The sequence below is a fragment of the Mytilus edulis genome, chromosome 6 (genome assembly GCF_963676685.1).
Source record: "Mytilus edulis chromosome 6, xbMytEdul2.2, whole genome shotgun sequence".
In the NCBI taxonomy this organism is placed as follows: domain Eukaryota; kingdom Metazoa; phylum Mollusca; class Bivalvia; order Mytilida; family Mytilidae; genus Mytilus; species Mytilus edulis.
This window is the reverse complement of record NC_092349.1, coordinates 63,544,494-63,566,780: the sequence shown is the minus strand read 5'-3', so window position 1 is coordinate 63,566,780 and position 22,287 is coordinate 63,544,494. Positions and strand designations below refer to the sequence as shown.

Below are 22,287 nucleotides of genomic sequence, written 5' to 3'. Positions count from 1 at the left end.
AACAAACTTTTTATTCAATACCTGAAATTGCCTCTAAGTTATAATAAAAGAAATGAGTTACAATTCATCCGATTTATTTCATGTAAATTTGTCTAAACTAGAACAAAACCCCGCTTCCGGTTATGCAAACTTGTGAAATCGTGCATTTTACTAGACATCAACTGATGTTATCAAATTTCCACATTTTCCAGGCCGTTACTTTTTACCTAGGGCTACAGAAATTCTTTCCTAAACACATGGCTAAAGTCATCATTTAAAAATGTCCATTTTTTCTTCACGATAGATTAGGTCCGGTAACTCCTTACACAAAAACGCTCAGGGGAGACTACAAAATGACAATTAATCGCCTATCAGAATCTGAAATCTTGAGTTTTCACCCTGATGGAACGAATAATAAATATTGTATAATGTGACAAAGGTTTCCGTCATTAAAAGAAATAGTTCCCTGAGAGCGTTCCGTGTGATGGTGTCTTGTTAAATTTTCGGTTGAAGTGGATATTTATTTCATTTGAAGTTTTGGTAAGATTTAAATACAAAATCTTCATCTTTCATGGTAAATTGAATGAAATTCAAAGTTCTGGTAAGGTTTGCACAAAATCTACATTTTTCATGGAAATTTATTTTTAGTTTATACTTTTAGCCGTCAGAAGAAATAAAAAAAAAAAGAATTTAAAATTCCATGTGTATACTGGATATTCCAGTTTTATTTTCATACACATTTTTGCTTCTATTACCAATATTGCGAAATATTTTGGAGAACTGATGTTGATTTTAGAAACTTGTATAATAAAGAAGTATATGAAGAATATATATGGGTGATATTTTAAAGTGCCAGTCTTTGTAAGAATCAGGCAATTTAGGTAAAAATTAAAACATGATCAGAAAAAACCCACCGAGCTAATCATGCTATTTAATACTAACCATCATCCTGAGTTAAAAAGTGTTAGTCTTTCGTTTGTGTGTGTCTGGTAATATCAAATAACTAGGTTAGAAAATTGGTTAGAATGATAGCAAATTACAGAGTTATCTCCCTTTATTCGTTAATTTCTAGTGCATTTCAACCAACTTGTATCTTCTATTATCAAAACAGAACATGGAAATGAATGTTATTTTTGTGCATAACTACATATTATGAACTGAAATCAATGTCAAATTGGGTGGCGTTTTTTTTGTCATGTTTTCACCACTGCCTGATTCTTAGGCAGACTGGCACTTAAGTAAAATGCTTGTACACAATGCAACCATTGACCAGTTGGCACCTAATATTCCTCAACATTAAGATCTGTAAACTATACGTCAAAAAACGGGACACAAACAAAGAAATTACATTTCACATCAAGAATATTTTAATTTATAATTTCATGTAAAGAACGAAGAAAATACGTTAACAAATTAAGAAATTGCATTTACACATTAATAAGTTACAAGTGTTGATCATCATGATACGGAGTTAAAAAAAGTATATGTTACAATTTAAGAAATTACATTTTACAAATAATGAAATTTTATGTATAAAAATTATTAATAAGAAATTGCATTTTACAAATTAAGTAACGTTTATTTAATAATTATTGCGGATATAACTCGATACTTTTTTTTATACTTTTTTATACTTTTTTCAGCTATAAGACACCTTTAACAATGATGCGGTGGTTAGTAACATTAGCAGTGTGCATTGCCACTCTATCAACACTGGGATATTGCCAGATCGGTGAGTGCTCTCGTAAAAAAATTCCTGCTAAACAATAACCATACTTTCTTTGTATGCTTGACTTCGAATACATTCGGTCTTAAGCTTACCGGATACAGTTTTTTAAGGTAGATTTAGTGCCACGGTGCGCCCGGAGATTGGTATATATATACGCTCTATTTAACTATATATAAAAAGGATTATTCCAACTTATTTTCCAAAAACTCCACTAGATATAAATATTTTTTTAATGTGCAATCGATATTATCGATATCAGGTTTGTCTTCTTATATACTTTATAAGATAGAAGAAAAAAATGAGAATTTATGAATACAATTTAAAATAGATATGCTTATAATTTTTTTATTACTAATTTCAGATAACTGTTTGGACGGCAAAGCAGATATAGTGATAGCTTTAGATGGAACCCGACTAAATACAGCTACGGAACATACCCAATTTGTTTTTATGAAAGAGTACATCAAGAAAATTTTGAACAAAATAACACTGAATTTTATCAACGGTACAATGGTTTCTCTTTTTACATACGGGACAACTTCAACGGAGATTGCCGACTTCAGTGCTGATAAAAACAGTATACTAACTAAGTTGCAAGCCTTAACATATCCGAGACTTCCAACTCGATATACCAATCTGGCACTAGACCACATCACAGAGAAATTTAAGAAATTCAATCGCCGTGGTGTGCCAAGAATAGCCATTATATTTGTAAACGGAAACACAAACGGAGATTTCTCTACGCTAAAAATAGCCGCAAAGAAAGCAGCAATAAGCGAGAACATTCAAATAATAGCTGTTTCTGCAAATTCCACGTTTGCTGTTCGAGACCTTGACACTATCACAAGCTATGTTCCAGGAAGAATCATTTCTGCGGTTTATAGAGATGACGATCCTGATATGGCCGCTGTTTGCCAGTGTAAGTTTGAATTAAAATTACACATGCGTAACATTATTTTAAAATTTAATTTAAAAAAATCCAGACATTGGTTTTTAACCTTAATTTATCAATATTTGCATTCTTAATGTTGAAATTTGCATGGAATATATCAATAAGAATATCGTTTAACAACATTTTTATGTTTTATCAGAGAAAAAAAATCCTAATTAAAATCGAGTCCTTTGAAAATACAATGAGCAAACTGTCCCTTCTAACTACATATATTAGATATAACATGTACAAAAATGTACATTATAGATGCCACATTGAGAATGGTAAAGAAAACAAAAAAACAATTGTATGAAATTTGTGCTATTTTATATATAGTTTTTAATATTTTTCTAGCTTTGTCTAGAATTATTTGATGCCGTGAAATATATAATGTTTTGTATAGTAATTTTATCTACACCCTAACTTATAGTGATGTTACAATGAAATACTTCTTCATTAGATTTTCATGTTTGAAAAATCATAATGATGGTTTAATTTGATTTAAACGTGTTTATATATTTGATACAAATATGCCATTCCTAATGTCCATCAAAATTCATAAGCCCGAAGAATATGTGTAAAGTTGTCAACACCATACAACTTTTACTAGACTTCCGAAATTTATTACTATAGCTTTTGAGTTGTATGTTTTTTTTCAGATATGATAGGAGGAACTGTCTTGCCGCGAAGTAAGTACCTTTTGAATAGAATTTAATTTTGGATTTAACATGTCTTTTAATTGGTTGAAAGTTGTTTTGTCTATCAGCTCATAGACATACTTTTTTCATGAAGCCGTGACCTCTTAAACTTTTTTTCATGATTTCCTCCTTAAAAATAGAATTTAGAATTGAATGATAAGGAACGGCTGTAGCATGTTTTCTCTCTATTCAAATAACCTCAAAATATAGTGCACACTTTTAAATAACCTGTATAATGAGGTTATTTCGGATATACAGAAAACATATTACAGTCACACCGCCATTAGATAATAAAAATTTTGCTTTACGGATTGACAATTTTTACTGATATAGCGTTACATTGTGAACATAAATAAAATAAGCAGCCACTTTTAAACATTTCTGAAGAAACAATCGAGTAGAATTTTTATTTCCACTAATTGTGCGATAGCACTGAAACAAATTAAAAGCTAGCAAAATGAACATAAAAGAACGGTTACATTACTTTTTTATTTTTATTTCAGATTGTACCGGGAAAGCTCACGTTATTCTCGGCATTGACCTTTCAACAAAATCCCGGTTCGACATGGCTTTAAATCTTGGGATTGCACTGTTCAGTAACGTACGACAAGTTAGAAGAACATTGTTGTTAAATGATGCTAATAACTATGAGTATACTTTTGCCCCTGGTGTGAATTCTAAATCAGAGTTCGGTAAAATTCAAAGCGAGGCAGCCAGCCGTTTGAATTCAGGTTCATATGATGCAAAGGGAATGGTGGACAGCTTTGTAAGCGCCTTTAATAAAAGTCTACTAACAACCATGCATATGGCTAGAGTTGCTATTCTTATATCAGACACGGATTCTGGTTCTCCAACACAGATGAGACAAGCAGTAGATATGCTTCGGAACCAAAACATTAAGTTGATAATCATAGCAGTACAAGCAGAATTTAAGCCAAGTTTGCAGACTCTTTTAGAACTTACGGAGGAAAACTTACAAAACCAGATAGTAACTTCAGATATGACACTCTCTGTAAGCGGACTCAACCAAGTAATGAACTCTGTTTGTTATGGTAAGACTTTTTATGTATATTTGAATATCAATTTGATTTTATATTCTTCAAAATAAAGCGTGGTTGGTTTCATTTTACATGAACACAACCAATAGATATAAGTAATAAAACAAATTTAGCTTTTTTTTATATTTCAAAAGAGTAAAGATAAAGACATTTTTATTTCCTACATGACATCAGCTACGTGACCAAATTATATATGGAAAATCAGACTCCTCTCTTTATAATGTATGGAGTCTTAGAATAAATAAAAAATCGCTGCCTAGTATATATTAGTTACGGTTATATGTGCTCATACTTGCAATTGGCTAATTTTTAGCTTTAATACTTTCAGCAATTCAAAGATGTCCAGGGGAGATTGACGTCATGATTGCCATGGATACGTCCTACAGTATAGCATCTCAACCTGAAAAAGTGCAATTGGTTAAGGCTTATACCAAAATTATTGCCAATAGTTTTATTCACAACAGAGTACATGCAGCACAAATAGCCATCATTGCGTTTGGTACAAGTGTTTTCCATGTATCGTTCTTTGGGGATAACCTCATTGATATTATTGAAAACATCAACCTTGCTCAACCAATTTCGAACGATTATAAAACTAATACAGATATAGCCTTAGACTATATGATCAATAGGACGAACTCAAAGGGACGACCAGGAGTTCCGAAAGTAGCTATTATAGTAACAGACGGTAAATCTACAAATGGATTACAAAATCTACAAAACAGTGCTATTAGGGCAGCAATGAACAATTTGATAACTGTAGCCGTGGGAGTTGGGGATGGCTATATAATGGAAGAATTGAGCAATTTAACCAATGGAATTCAAGAAAATATTATTGAATCTACTTTTGAAGATCTGACATCAATTGCTGCTTCGAAAACAGTAGATAGATTGTGTTTATGTAAGTTCCACGACATTTCAATATTGGACAGTGTTGGCTTGCTGGGGTTTGATACTTTCATTTAATGATACATTCCCATACCAAATTTTAGCGTCCGAAAGAAACATTATTATGCTTTGGAGTTTACAGAAAAAGAATTTCGTATCAATCCAGAGTTCTGGAAATCTTTTGACGCTGGTGATCCATGGGAAAAATCTCCTGATCTTTAAGTTTATTTCTGTTGCAAATTACCAAAACTGTGTCGTTTGAAAAGTAGTCAGTACATAAAACTGGGGGAATTATTCCTTTGTTCTAATTATAGTTTTGTAGAATAAATAAACGTGTAATTTACATCCAATGCAGTCTTGGCCGAAGAGGAGTTAAAAATTTTGAAGGAAGTCATTTGTTTTTTACACTAGAGTTTAATTGCTTTTAATTCTAAATGCGCAGCATCATAATCTTAAACATAAACTTTGTTATGAAGCTTTATAAAAATCAGCATTCTAAATAATATTTTTTTTTATATTTTGTAGTCGCAATAGACGGACAAGAAACGAGTCAAGGTATGTTATGTGATTTATAAATAATATTGCATGTATCTGAAGAAAGCCGTTCATTAATGCTTTGAATTGTAAAAATAATAATTTCATCAAGCTTTCATCAGAGAAAAATTGTTAAATAGTTATAATGACTAAAAAAATAATTATGTTCTAAAAATTAATTTATACATGATATCAGAACTAACAGAAATCGAGATTAATTACTATATCAAACCCACATCTCTGAAATACGAGAGTGCTAATGTTGTTTTTCTCCAAATCTAACTAAATGTCTTTTATACAAAATTATACATTAATGTACAACACTAGTATCCAATATGTTAGTTTAATTAGTCGAGAAAGTCTGAATGCTTGGAAGGAACAACGCACCTTCGGCAAGAAAACTGAAAATCCCTGTTTGTTAAGACTAGAGTCGAGCGTACCTGCAATGTACAGGTTTCGAACAAACAACCTCGGGTTTGAAATACTGCTAGTGATACATTAGTAGAACTACTTTGATCACTAGTCCATTGAGACCTCAATGTGCTCATTATATTTCAATTGGGATATTATCTTATGATATACTAGTAATACAAGATCATTTAACGTTTGTTATCGCTATTTTACAAAATAGTTCTTTGATCTGACTGACTGATTACTTCCTTTCTCAGCACAGTCGAGTGATATGAAAAAAGTTATCGCTAGAAAAACAGCGCACGTGCCGTTGTCAATGATTTTAACAACTTCGTCATAAGTTAAACAGCGATAAACAGATTACCATTGGTCATCTCAACTCGATTGCTTTTTGCACTATCACAGTACCGACTCGAGCGAGAAAATCAATCTCGTTGAGATAACCAACAATAATCTAAATTTATCCATAACAAACACGTTCTTAAAATAATTTCTTGCATTACCTTTTTTATTAGTTTGTGAAGGCGCTGCTCACATTACAATAGCAGTAGATGTCGGTGATGCAAAGAACTTTGATGAAGTAAAGCTTTTTGCTGCTAAGCTTATAGCAAATCTTAAAGTACAAGAAATGTTGGTATCTATTGTAATTGGCAGTACAGGGGCTGAGTATAATTTTCCCGCCAATACTGACAGCAATACTATTCGGAATACTATTTTGAGATCTACAAATTCTGACCAAAACATCTACAACCACACTGGTACCATAAATCGTGCAGCAAAGGCATTTGCTGCAAAACCAATCATGCCTAGGATTGTATTGTTCATCACTGATGGAAAATCGACTAATCCTGCTTCGTCTATAGCTGCTGCTAGAATTGCTGCAACAAATGACATTCAGGTATGAATACTTTCTTTTATAAATACGGACATGATATTAGTTCCATTGCCGTAACTATTCTCCAAGATAATCAGAACGCATTTACACGTATGACCCTCAGCGATTCAACATTTTCATATACCATACAAAATGTTCCATTTGCTTCAATATTTGAAATTACGCAAGTGCTTGGTCGATACTGTAGAATTGTGACTAGAGTTACAGTATCTTTTTTTTATTGCCAGAATGATGACGTATTATGCTGAACTGAATCAGTTCGATTATGGTATGAAAATCAAACAATATACCAGATGACAACTTTAAGAAATGTATCCTAAATGTAGCTTAAACTGTGTAATCTCATCTTATCATTTTGAATTAAGCAATATGTATCTCCCTTAAATTCAAAACTCGGATTCCTTGTCCGGATTTGTCTATCCTCTGACATTTTAGTTTAATTCTCTTTTCAACATTTGTAGTAGATTTTGGATAAAATGAAGAATTGAAATGGGGAATGTTTCAAAGAGACAACAACTTGACCAAAGACAGCAGAAAAATGTCATCAATGGGTCTATATTCAAATATTTAACCTCATGCTTTACTGTAGAAACGTGTACTTAGTTGTTAAAAATGTGCATCTGGTAAATCAAAATTTGTACCTTTAATGCTTTTATTTAATCGAAGAACATTATTGCGTAGCATCGTCATTTATGTTCTTTTATTTAAAGTTTTTAGCACTTGGTCTAATAAAAAAAGATATATCGGCTGTGGATATGAACGAGATAACCGGAATAGCTGGTGGTATTATACAAAATAGATTCGTTATATCAGAGGAAGGTCTACAAAGTAGTGGTGTAAACCTAGTCATTATGTCTGTCTGTCATGGTATGTATTATAATATCAAAAGCTTCTGAATAGTAGTATAGGGGTCAATAACAATTATGATGTCGCAAAATAATGAACAATCTCAAGTCGAATCTGGTAAAAATAAGATGTTAAAGGGAAACTTCGCAAAAAAATCAAAAATTGATATTATGTCCAGTCTGTATAAAAAGGCTCAAATTTATAGATATTAAAGTTTTATTCCGCTAGATAAGAGATCAACATCGATTTTAAATTTTGAGTATCAATTTTCTACGCTCCGCCATTTTGTCGTCTTCTACGATTATAATCACGATATGTCTATAAAACACAAAGGACCAAAACTACAGTAACCGATGTAGTCGTAATTGCGTGTCGATATCTTGTCAATCGTACGATTGTTTTATCTGACTAACTATAAACTTGATACAGAAAATGTTCTTATATTTTTTTTAATGACCATTATTATATATGATCTGTTATTTTTAAACTGTTAATATTGGAATTAGTTAAAAAGTATAAATAAGTGTTCCGTGAAAATTGTTTTCAAGAATCTAATTCGTTCATAATTCTTTAAAGTAATAAACTTTATTCAAATAAATTTGGATCTTTCCTCATCTGATCACCAGCATGGCTAAAGGTATTACTCCCAAAGGTATTGTGAGGGGTGTGAAGACTCAGGTGACACGTCCAGGTATTCAAGCGATTTCCTGTCAGGCTTGCAAGTTCATGCATCGTTTCACTTCTGTAGGTATTGATCAGTGTACACGGCAGACTTATAACTTTCCATTTTACACATCTCTGTCTTGTGTGTCCGAAAGTGATATGATGCCAATAACTTAACTAATACGCTTGTTTATAAATAACATTTCTGGTGTAAAGAATATTATTTATGAAAATATAAAAAATACCACAAAAAAAAAAAAGATTTGAAGAAATAAAAATCTATATACATATTTTTTCCGAGGGTTAATTTGGGAAAATGTAATTTGTCAATAGTAAAGGACAGACTGGAACATACCAAAAATATTGATTCAAAAAATGTACGCACTTGTCGATGTTGGCTTATACGCCTGGATAGAAAGTTACGGAACTATAGTGCAATTTGAAAATATATACAGGTATCAGACTATATTGTATACCAAAAGAAGAAGAAGAAGAGAACCAGTTTGATTTAAATACAGGTCGATATATATCTTGCTTTGGTTCATCGAAGTTATGAACATAGTAAAATCCCAGTTTTATATATCAATTAGATTGTTCTCGAATAAAGGAAGAAATTCGTCATCATCACAATTGTTCCGACATTCATGTAAAATATATGCAACTGGACGTACACTAATAAGTGAGTATTTTCTAGGAAAACTATTGAGTATTAAAGTTTCAAATCAATTTCGGGATTTATTTTCTTTCTTGCCGTGATATGATAGCAATTTAAAGAATAAACTGCTTGTCCGCTTTAGCGGTATTATTGCCAGTTGAACGACCTTATAAGTTGCATTCAAAAATAGGGAAAGATGACATAAAATTCGTTTTCTTTTGTTTTTGAACATCGTTGGTCAAATAGATAGAGTATTATACGTTGTGAGACGAGGACTATTTCAACAAATACTATAAACTTGAATACAAGTGGAAGTTTTCGTTTTTTGCAATTTGAGAGTAAATGATGTGTCAAACGTTCAAGAATACGCATGTAAAATGTATCACTGGATATAAAAAAATCAATCTCAAAACCTACTTCCGTATGGAACTTCCCCTTTCAGTGACCTGCAAATTTAACAGATGATACACTTTATAAGATTTGCATGTCCAACAACGACTCACTACTCTACATGTGTTACTGACAGCTAAGATAGTAATTCTTCTGTTAGGTCAATTCTCTTTCGAACAATACCAGAAAACATGGAAAATTGGAATTAACACCATTTTTTCGTGCGACAAACTTTATTTCTGGCGATGAGCAGACATGGGCAGAAAACAATAAACAGATAGGTTTAATATTTGTCCATTCATTTAACATGTATAATATGAATACGATTGTACTTAAAAAAAACTTATATAGTTAGTTTCAAGAACAACCGGGTTCAGACAAACTGTTATGAAATCGATGCTGTTACTAATGCATTCACCCAATTCAATATTACGATCAAAGAGAGTAAATTCGTGGCAACATAGACATTCCGTTAATAACGGCATAAGTATGCATTTAGTACACGAACACAAATCTGTGTTTTAAAAACTAGCGATGGTTGCTAAGGATATCTTGATTTTGGGAACTTTCTGCAGCTTCCATTTCATGGAGCTCTTCTTCGGTATACTCTGGCTCTAGTGCGTACCCAAAATGACCATACTCGTCAAAATCTGACTCTTTTGACTGACTGGAACCACTGTTATAGTACTATCATTCTCCGAACAAGACATTTTTAGTTATGATTTTATGATAAATTTTTGGACCATATATAAACTGTTCTATAAAAACAAGCACGCAAAAATCATAAGATAGAAATATAAGTAATATGTGAGTAAAGTTAATTGAATCATTTAAGTTAATATCCTTCGGTCTCGAATGTAGTTAACTAATAAATGTGTTTTATAGGATAGCTCAAATCCTCATCCAAATAATATAATCTAGTATATGTAATAACCCCTTCCTACTACACCGAGTTTTAATGCCAAGCGGTAGACATATTTTAGGTACCAATTAAGTAATTGAATGAGTGATAGATAACAATAATTAATCATAAATGTGCAAAGATTTAAAAACAAAAATATTTTTTCTTTGTTCGTACATATTATACTCCGCTTCGGTAGAGTTATCTAATTATCTTCAGATAGTTTCAGATATACATTAATACATGGCTTTCAAAAGTCTAAATGTAAGTGTTCTCGTACATTTTTTGCCTAATAAAGAAAATCAACATGCTTTGGTAAAGCTATTTCTAATTTCCCCTTTTTAGTGAGACATAAATCAAGGACAAGAGGTGTATATCATTTCATTCTGACACATGAATTAAGTTTCCCGTCTTTAACCGAAAATTGTTTATTACTTAGTAAATTAATTTATTTGAATTGAAATAAATGATACAGCAAATATAATTAAATAATTCCACGTCGATCTATTTTTATTTGTCACAAACTTGAAACTTGAATTAGTATTATAGGTGTGTATATTGAATGCTCCCTTGTTTTATAATCCACTGATCCGAATAGACAGTCACACCTGGCAAGGTGTGCCCTAGAGGCGTGGTTAAATATCGAAGTGCAAATAACAATTAACTTTCAACAAGCCATCTACGAGTATTCAATTTGCCACAGAACCGTGAATACACACATCGTATAAATCTAGTCATAGCAGAGATAGTAAAAGGTCAATAAGAGTACACCAACATATTGTCTTTACAGATTATTGTACTTTAATTTGTTCACCTCATATATCAGTCCGAAAATGCATTAATTAATAAATTTATAACTTTTTTGGTTGTCTACTAAAATAATTCGAATATATACGTTTAACATATAAGATTTATCTCATGAATGTGTACAATTGCACGTCTGTGCGTCTTATCTTCTTATTATCGGATGTTTATTAGATAAACCATAAGTCATCGGCGCGCTTACGATTACGTTTAAATATCATTAAAAACCAAGACTTTTACTGATTGTATTTTAAATCCCGGCATGCAAAAACCAGGAGAAAACGTCACGACCTACAGGAAGTAGTTAAAAAAATTTCATTAATTGTTGAATTTCTCCTTTATTACTGGACATATAGCGATAAAACTTTGTGAATATATATATTTTGTCATAATGAACATATTTAAACCATAAGTAAAAAATCGCGAATTTTCCCTTTAACCTGTAATGTAAAGCGTAATGCTGAAGTCTCTTCAAACGAAATACACAAAAATGCTTAAATTTTTAAAACTTTATTGCTGTTTATTCTATTAATGCAAATTAGTCTACGGTTAATACAATGCAACCAATGCAATGTAACACTTCCGACCTGCGCGCGCATTGTCTTATCTGTATTTATTTTCCAGGACTAGGTTTGCTTTTTTTTCAAACCTATAGTTCCCATTTCCTAATCCATTACATTTTTTTGTAGCATATGAGAGTCTGTAAAACGCAAAACTCTATGCATTTACGTCACTACGAAACGAAACTTGTTAAAAACCGTCTGATGCTGGGAGTTGTTTTAGACACATGTAAAGGATGCTCAGAATAGTAGTTTTCGTTTCTAAGGGAATGACTTTTACATTTTAATTTATGTATCATTGCATCATATTTATTATTTTGTAGCTATAAGTGATTGGAGTGGAACATCACTATTGAGTAAGTTTTTATAATTTAAAAAAATAAGATTTTTAATTTAAATTTAAATTTTAGCTACGATGATTCCTCATTTGTGTTTCATTTTCTGATATTTCTTACATTATATTTCAATTTCCAACTGGTCTCGTTATGTGAAATTTGTATTTATTTATTTTTTACATATTGAGATACATGTATTATTGTGACAAAAATGTTTGGTATCAAAGTTATGAAAGATGCTTTAACTTTCGTTTTAATATTTTATGGGTTCCAACAATTATACGCCAAGAATTTTAGGAATTTGTACAACATGATGTATTGTTTATTAATTTTAGAATTTATGGGTCCTGCCGAAGTATCACTAATGATTGACTCCTGCGATGGAACCATGCACACCTTCTACCGTGCATTTGCTAAAGATGTTCTTAGATATATCAACGTGGAGGACAACAAGGTCAAATTAAATGTAGCCTCGTTTTGCTCTAAAGTGGAACCAATCAGCTCATATCAGGACATGTATTATATTCATCCTAGTCTAAAATATGAAAATATAATGGCGAACAAGCAATGGACAGCATCGCAAATAATCGGCGACTACATCCTGCATTTTAATGATATCCGCTCATCGAATAAAATTGGAATTGTCTTAGTAAACGATGCCACTAATGAACCGAATTTAAGACTAATTGCACAGTTTGCTTACCAGCAAGGCATTACTCTTTTTGCAATTGGAATTGATTACGGACAGCAGAACCTTGAAATGAAGTTGGCACAAATAAGTCCTAACGGCTATATGAAATTGCCTCTTAATCAACTTAACGTTATGGGGATGAACTTCCTTATTACCAACTTTATGGCAATGGGTATGTTAATTTTTAAATGTTGATTTGGTTTATTTATGTGATATGAAAAATTTCAGTTGTTTGTGTAATGTGTGATGAGCATATGGTTCCTTTTTTAGCTAGTAGATACAAGAAGATGTGGTATGAGTGCCAAAAATAAGGTTCCTTTTTTATATGCTTAAATGGTATCCGCACACAATGAACTTTCAACGGAATTCAAGATATCACGACAGTTTAGAGGAACGTTATTTAAAATTCAAGCTATGTATTATAACACCAGATTGAGTTGTAGACTTTTTAATTAATGATGTACCACCAGAGTAGTAGCTGTCCCATTGAAAAGGTCATTCTCTTAAATATAATGTTGAAAAAAAACTTATAAATCATTCATCATAAGATGTTTGTCCCCCAGGCCTAAATGGCCCTATCCAGATTTGGCACAATTTATTTAATTTTTCAATTCTCATTCCTTAGCCGAATTCTATGATATAGGTCTATACTGTTGTCATCTGTTATTTCGACTTTGCTCAATTAATTTGTTTTCGTATTTATATATATATTTCACGATATATTTATCTGATTTTGATATCAAATTGCAGCTAATGCTAGTGACAGATACGTTGCTATGGGACTTGTTGGTTTTAATCCGACGATAGACTTAGGCAACCAGTCCATCCGATATAATCATTTGGTAACCAGTCTTCAGGGCCAGACCAGGATGTTAACTGGAAATATCAGGAATGAGATGGATAGTCGGATATCAAATGCAGTTTACACCGGAAATGGATTGGCCATTCATGACGCAATTGCAAATTTTAGACAGCTATTCAAAAATAAGTCTGGAAAGAAATATGCATTTATTGTTACAAACAAAGGTGCAGAAAACATCGAACTTGTAAACAGAGAACGAGAGCTTGCCAAAAAAGAAAATATCACCATATATGTTATAGGTAAAAAAAAAAAACAGTATACTAGTATGTTATGCATAAAATGTAAAATCACAAAAATACTGAACTCAGATAAGGATATTTAAGGATATTTTAGTACTAAAGTATTATTCAAGGAATACAAATTTATTTTTAATTAAATATGATGCCATTATCAATTTATAAACGTGTTTCTTACCAAAAATTAATATCATTTTACTTCAAAACAAAGAATGAATTGAAAAAAAAATTATTTTGCTTTCAAGGATTTAAACCGGATGTGACATTAGATCAACTGGTTGCGATAGCTGGATCTAATGATTTGGTTTCGTACTATGAGAGCAGTAATAGACTCATCCAAATGTCTTCAAGATTTGTACAGCTGGTATCAGGTTAGTTTATCATTTATCAATCATGGTAATCAGCGGCTGTTTCTGGGGAAATCCTTATTGACAATTTTTGAACTTTTGTAGATCTTGCCGATAAATTGTTACATGATATTCGAAAATGTTAAGTATTTCTTACAGTCCAAATTATTTGTAACACATTTCTAAGCAAATTCGAAACTTAGAGACGTCTGCTTGTTAAAACTTTTGCCAAATTAAAAGTATAGACTACGTTATAACTGTTTCGAAGTTCGGATAAATCAGGAATCAAACGAATAGGTTTTATAGGAAAAAGAGTCATGACAAAATTAAAAGAAAAAGTAAAAAAAGATTAACACAATTGACAAAACAGAAATAAGTTTGTTATAAATCTAAAGTAAAAAAAAAACATAACTTTCTTATTTGTTTTAAAATAGTTTGTTTCGTTATTAATTGTTTCAGAATTTGGTAGTGACGCAAAACTAGCTTTTGCCATTTCTGGTACAGGAATGTCGGCCAATGCATTCAGTCATATGAGGAACGTCGTTGTCACAGCAGCCAACTTGTATAAGCAGCTGTCGCAGCTTGGTAACAAAAATATAGAACTTGCAGCTGGCCTTATCGGGTATAACGGATTTTATTTAGTTCAGCCGCTTACTGCTGTAAGTAATATCAATCTGGTTCAACTGGAAAACAGCCTTGCTCAATTGGTAAATGAACCTCTAGCACAGTCAATGATGAATATGTACTTTACATTGTCTCAGCAGAAGGTAGCAGGAAGACCACAATACGCAGTGGTGTACTATTCCGGTGGTCTAGGCAGCAATAAAAATATGGTGTTGAAGATTGCACAGATGATGAGGGACAATGGTATAACAGTGATTCCATTTAATGTGGACGGGATCAGTACTGATGTTGAAAATTCTGCTGAGTATAAAGATGCAGTTCTCTTGGCTGGTGGTAACGCAAATAACGTTATGTGGCTGTCCAGAAATTATATCAGAAATAACCAAACAAAAAACCCAATTGAACTGAGCGGATATCTGAAAAACAATATCATGAACGTGGGTAAGTCACCTTATGACAGTAAATTCATGCATGCTTACACATATGCATTTTTGAAAATTTTGTTAAAAAAAAACACTCAATGATGCGATTGCAATGTAGGTCTGAAAGTTTAAAAGAAAAAAAAACATATCATTTCTAGAAAGAGGCTGTGTATAGGTGTTTATTAGAATAGAAAATAATTGGCAACAAATATAAAGAGAGATAAATGGACCAAACAATAAAAACACAGAGAATATTAAGTAAATGAAACATAACAAATAATTGGCAAAAAATATAAAGCATGGAGAAAAATGGCATAACAATTAAAGAATACAAAAATGCAGATCCCCCATTTAGACCATCAGATACTCTTGTACATGTACTAGCAACTAAATACCAGAAGTTTTTATTTTATTTTATCAGGGAAATACAATTTTTTTTATCGAATTGTAGCATTATCGGTTCTGTATAGATGTTTAAATTCTTCTTTAGGTAATTATGGCTGTAATGTTGATGTCTCCATGGGTCAAATGGGGGATCTAGATCCTAGTGCATTGAAGGAAGTTCGTAAAATTATAGCAGCTTTCATTGGAACGTCGGAACAAGATTGTAAAGGTCGAATGAAAATGGGTGTGTTCGAATTCGACCAGACGACGTATGCTCCGTTGATACATTTCGGTCTACACAGTGACTATGCCAGCCTACAGAATGCTTTCCAGACACAAAGTGACATTCGAACCGCTTACCCTAGGGGATCAGCTGCTATACAGTATATTCTTAATTCACTTACTCAAAATCAACAATCAGATATGGTTAAAGCTGGCGTACTCCTTGTTGATGATGAAGTATATTCAAAATACGAGACATTGATAAAAGCGTACAACGCATATGCGAAAGGGATCCATGTAATTGTTATGAGCGTGTCACAGGCAGGGTCATTGCTTACACAGCAAGACAAGGTCAACATGGCTAATGGTGTGGCAGCCAATACGTTTACAGTTAACAATATAGCAAGCTTAAACACAGATGGCAAGGCGTATCTAATTAACATACTGGGCCAATGTAAGTTTTCGACGTTAGATTGGACATTTGCCAATTCCCGATTGGATTCTGTTATACCACTCTTTTTAAGCTAGTAGCTTCCCTTTGTTATTCGTAGAATAGTTCTATACCAGACAAAATTGGCATTTTGCATATGCAAAGCATAATAAGTTGAAAGTTGTCAAAAGTAATTGGCTTAAAAAAAATTTAAATGTAATCAAAAGATTTGGAAAACTTTTAAAAAGGTTACAAACATTAAGCATATATCATTTTGCTCTTTCCGTTAACTCTCCATTCCTAATAAAAACTGACATGCCTAACTTGAAAAAGAATATCTAATTTAAGGATGTACTTGGGTGAAATTTGAAAAATCATAAAATTGAAATTGATACTACATGTTGAATGAGCACCAGCTATGGAACAAAATAAGCTAAAAATATTGATAGGTGATGGAGCTCCTTTTCGAGTTATTTGAGTTTTAAAAATTGGCGGGAAAAGGCTGATTCGGACTTTTACCTTACATTTGCATTGGTATTATTTGGGTCTCAAATCGAAAGAACAAAAATTAAGAATCTGCTTAAATTTTGGAAAATGGCCTTTTATGAGCTATTGAAGTCATTTATGAAAAGAAAAATGGGTGTTATGAGGCAAAATATTTAACCCTGTATTGATGAAAAAACCCAAGGAGTCCGAACATCTGACACCAATTTCCAAAACCTCACCTAAGTACATCCTTAAAGGTCAATAACGGGAATGATCAAACAGATTATTAATGACGCTAATTCTTTTAGCAAATTCATAATTGTGACGTAATGATATTGTAAAACGTATGTGATTTTGATTTGATATATTTTTGTTTCTATGATTAAAATAGCCAATTGTACGACTAGAGTATCACCACAATGTTATATATATATTCTGATTTTGCTAGATACATTTTATGTGCATTTTATAAAAGTTAAATGTAATTATTATCAGTTGCATAAAACATCTACATTTGAAGCAGTAATATTTTGGCTTTATTTTGCAGTAAATACATTTAATCCAACAACAACTGCTGCAGCAACAACTTCCTTGGCAACAACAACCAAAACAACAACAACGACAACGACGACACAAGCACCAACAACTACCACCATCAAAACAACAACGCGCGACTATAACACAGGTTTAACAGGTAGGTGAATACCGGGCACGTGATCGAAACCCCATTATACAATCCTGTATACGTGAGAGATCAAAACGTCATTATACAATCCTGTATACGTGATCAAAACATCATGAAACAATCCTAACACGCGATCAAAACATCATAAACCATTATGTATACGTGATCAAAACGTCATTATACAATCATGTACACGTGATCAAAACGTCATTATACAATCCTAACACGTGATCAAAAAATCATGAAACAATCCTAACACGCGATCAAAACATCGATAAACTATTATGTATACGTGATCAAAACGTCATTATACAATCATGTACACGTGATCAGAATGTCATTATACAATACTAACACGTAATCAAAACGTCATTAAACAATCCCGAATACGTAATCATAACGTCATTATGCAATCCTGTATATGTGATCAAAACGTTATTATACAATTCTATATATACGTGATCTAAACGTCATTATGCAATTTTATATATACGTGATAAAAACGTCATCATGCAATCCTGTTTACGTGATCAAAACGTTATTTTACAAATCTGTATACGTGATTAAAACGTCATTATCCAATCATGAACACGTGATCAAAACGTCATTATAAAATCATATTCACGTGATCAAAAACGTCATTATACAATCCTAACACGTGATCAAAACATCATTTAACAATCCTGTATACGTGATCAAAACATTATTAAACAATCCTGTATACGTGAACAAAACGTCATTGTACAATCCTCACCCGTAATCAAAACGTCATTAAACAATTCTGAACACGTGATCAAAACGTCATTATATAAATCATGTTCATGTGAAATTAGTGTTCCTAATAATTAACGCTTTTTGATATTTTTCTCCTCAGTAGTAAAGTTATAAAACAGGATTTGAGTAAGAAATACCATATCTACTTTATAAAAGCTTCCCTCTCGTGTTCCCTTTGTGTGTGTAAAAGTCTCAATAGTTTATAAGAGAAAAAACAACATCTAAATCTAACAACAGTGGTATACTACTGTTGCCTTTACTGAACACTTTAAAAGTCACTGTAAAAAAATACTGGCACATATTATTTCATTTGGCCTAATGAACACATTTTATTTTTCAGAATGCCTTGGTCCTGCTGATATTGCAATTGCGCTAGATTCTTCTGACAGTCTACAAATACCAGATTTCCAAAACTCGAAGGATTTTGTTAATACATTAGTTGCCAACATGCGTATAGGAGTCAATAACATTCGACTTCGATCTGTTTTTACTTTTAGCACAACCATAAAAGATATAGTTGATGATGTGTACGACAAAAATATTATAAGAGCATTATTGCAAGCAGCAACTATGCTGAAAATAGGTACCAATACACATTTGGCTATTCAAGAAATCAGATTGAGATTACAGAGGGCTCCACAAATATCTACCAATCCACAATTCGGTATTATTATCACTGATGGTAAATCGGCCTATCCCGCTCTAACGAAAGATGAGGCTGATTTGGCATATAACCAAGGCATCACTATGTTCGTTGTTGGAATTGTCAGTCCGAAATATTCGATTAGCGAACGACAGACAATGATAGACGAATTATATAGAATAGCTGCTAATATTATTACCAATGTTATTGTTGTAAAAGACTTCGAAGAAATGTTGACTGCTCTGCCAATATTGAATACTTTAATTTGTAATCGTAAGTATCTACAATTATCAGTTACATTTTAAGTATTCAATAAATTTGTCTATATGTCATTTTCTTTTCTTTCCCAAAATTGTTATTTGTTTTTAAAGTGATAAAGATTATAAAACATTGTCGACTGCTGTACTCCAACTTTTGTCTTGTAATGACATTGTATTCAATGAAATTGTATTCAACTGTCATACAAGTGAGAGATTTAGCTAGCTATAAACGAGATCTAATCCAACTTTTTCGAAGTAAGAAAATGCATGTACGAAATGGAATATGACAGTTGTTATCCATTCGCTTGATGTGTTTGAGGTTTTTATTTTATCATTTGATAATGGATTTTCCGTTTTGAATATTTTCTTTTGTATTCAAGTAGTATAATTTAGTAGCCACGACGACCATTAATTATCTGAACTATTGAGTATTTTTCTTTTCATATTTTAAAATATTGATTATAATTTCAGTTGCCACGACGACCACAACTTCTACCACTGTCACCGTTCCTACAAGTAAGTACCATCAACGTATCCTTACTAGGATTGAGATACTGTAAACCAATTTATTTTTCGTGGATACTTTATTTCGTGTGAAGCTCTTACTAGCGAATTTCGCTACGACTTAAGTTCGTGATTATGAATTTGCTTCGTTAATATGGAAAGAGCCCAACTTGACAAGTTCTCGACGATTTATATATTCGTGTTATTGTTCTACTCGCGAAAGATGCGAAAATAATGGAGGCTTCACTGGCCAAGTGGTCTAAGTAGTTACTACAGTAAAACACCCAAAATCAAATCAATATGGAAAAAGCCAAATTTGACATATTCGCGATGATTTATATTCGCGTTATTTTTCTACTCGCGAAAGACGCGCAAACAAATCGCTCCCGAAAATTATTTGGTTTATAGTATATTTATAAAGGGTTAACAGAGGAACTTGATAACAGGGTTGTTGACAACTACTTGATGTTATAGTATGTATCATTTTGAATACTTTTTTTTTTACCTTGAATAGATTAGAGATAACAAAACTGTAGGTTTCTGATTAATATTCAAAGAGTCGCAAATTATTATAACAGCAGTTTACCGATATTTTAATCTCATGTATTCGCACAGCTCACAATAAAATATATGTAGTCGTTCTTTAAATAAAAATGACCATGATTACATATATTATACTACACATTAGAATTGGTTGGCTATGAGATGATTTAAAATTGAAAATAAATGACCATGATTACATATGTTATACTACTCTTTCAATAGGTTAGCTATTAGATGATTTGATATTAAAACTAAATGACCAAAATTTAAAAACATTATACTACGCTTTAGATTAGTTAGCTATGATATGATTTGAATTTGAAAATAAATGACCATGACTACATATGTTATACTACGCTTCAGATAGGTTAGCTATGCGATGATTTGATAATAAGAAAAAGACCATGATTTCATATATTATACTACTCTTTGGATTGGTTAGTTTTAAAATTTGATATTAAACATAAATTATTAAAATTGCGTTCTTTATAATACCAGCTACACCACAGTTTGCTACTGAATGTATCACCAGATGCGATCCAAATGCAATTCGGTGCTACGTTCCTCATCCAACAAACTGCAAGTATTATTTGGACTGTATCAGAGAGGCAGGCGCTACCCAGTTTGTGCAGTACAGTATTCAAGAATGTGGGCTACATTACTTTTTCAATCCAGACACGTCCAAATGTGATCATCTTGACGAATTTATTTGCAAACAAGGTAAGAGTAGTCTGATATACTAAGATCGATCATTTAAAGGTTTCTCTAAGACAAAAGGGACAAACGAATGTACTGTGGTCAATATAATACAAGTGAGAGGTTTAACTGGCACCCAATCCAGGTCTTATTTACCGTTTTCTAAACAAGGAAATGTCTATACCAGAAAATCAAGAATATGATAGCTGTTTTCCATTTGTTTAATGTGTTTGAACTTTTGATTTTGCCATTTGATAAAGGATATTGCGTTTTGAATTTTCTTTTGAGCTCGGTATCTTTGCTATTTTACTTTTATGTACTTAATTTTATTCATTTAACCGAATTATTTCTCTCCCATTCAATGTGAACAGGCATACACGACGCTGCACGACATTCTTTATATGAATGAATTGCGTAATCAGTATCGTCTTCATGTATCATTGTTTTTTTCTAATTACCATTGAATTTTAATTGACAAAAAAGTGTATGTGTGAATAAAACCAAAAGAATTTTTTCCTATTAATGTCACTTAACATTTTCTACCAAAAAACTCATATATATACCAGGATTAAAATATTTGGCATTTGCACCAGATGCGTGTGTCGTCTAAAAACTCAAATATAAAAAAAACGCTTAAAATGACAAATGAAGAACACTGTTTAAGAGCATCGAGGACCAATAAAAAGCTAAGGTAACGCATTCCTAAGGTAGAAAAGCCTTTGTATTTAACAAATTCTTAGTTTTGTAAACAGATAATTTATAATAAACAAATTCAGGAATATGGCACTTGTTATCCATTCTAACTCGTTTGATGTATTTGATCTTTTGAATGTGCCATTTGATTACGGACATTCCGTTTTGAATTTTCCTGTGAGTTTGGTACTTATGTTGTTTTACCTTTTTTTGTACTCCAGATCCTTGTGTCATTAACAAATGGACAAATGGTACCACGTATCCAGTACCTAACAGTTGTAATTTGTATTATAAGTGCTTACACACTGAAGATGGAATGATGATTCACACTAGACAAGCTTGTCAGTGTGAAAATAAGTTGAAGTACGACACCACCATCAGCGGAACTGATGATCATGATCACTGTATCAAAGATACAACAAATGCATGTAGCATCGTGGACAACAGTAGGACAACTCCAAGTAAGAAGTCGTATTGATATATATGGAAACCAAAGATATACTACGAA

General features: G+C 32.1%; 1 protein-coding gene across 1 annotated transcript in view; it reads left to right on the top strand.

Annotated features, from left to right (window-relative positions):
• Positions 1–445: 445 nt before the first annotated feature.
• Positions 446–22,287, top strand: part of LOC139528093 (uncharacterized) — a 30,718-nt gene continuing 8,876 nt past the window's right edge. The window contains exons 1-20 of the mRNA XM_071323918.1: positions 446–519; positions 1,623–1,711; positions 2,070–2,627; positions 3,299–3,328; positions 3,841–4,389; positions 4,724–5,296; positions 5,809–5,838; positions 6,744–7,126; positions 7,834–7,990; positions 12,266–12,298; positions 12,613–13,140; positions 13,719–14,069; positions 14,312–14,437; positions 14,873–15,478; positions 15,950–16,519; positions 17,529–17,675; positions 18,781–19,356; positions 19,815–19,859; positions 20,889–21,110; positions 22,001–22,240. Coding sequence (XP_071180019.1) covers positions 1,642–1,711; positions 2,070–2,627; positions 3,299–3,328; positions 3,841–4,389; positions 4,724–5,296; positions 5,809–5,838; positions 6,744–7,126; positions 7,834–7,990; positions 12,266–12,298; positions 12,613–13,140; positions 13,719–14,069; positions 14,312–14,437; positions 14,873–15,478; positions 15,950–16,519; positions 17,529–17,675; positions 18,781–19,356; positions 19,815–19,859; positions 20,889–21,110; positions 22,001–22,240 — 5,794 coding nt within the window. The 5' untranslated portion in view covers positions 446–519; positions 1,623–1,641. The remainder of the gene's footprint in view (positions 520–1,622; positions 1,712–2,069; positions 2,628–3,298; positions 3,329–3,840; positions 4,390–4,723; positions 5,297–5,808; positions 5,839–6,743; positions 7,127–7,833; positions 7,991–12,265; positions 12,299–12,612; positions 13,141–13,718; positions 14,070–14,311; positions 14,438–14,872; positions 15,479–15,949; positions 16,520–17,528; positions 17,676–18,780; positions 19,357–19,814; positions 19,860–20,888; positions 21,111–22,000; positions 22,241–22,287) is intronic.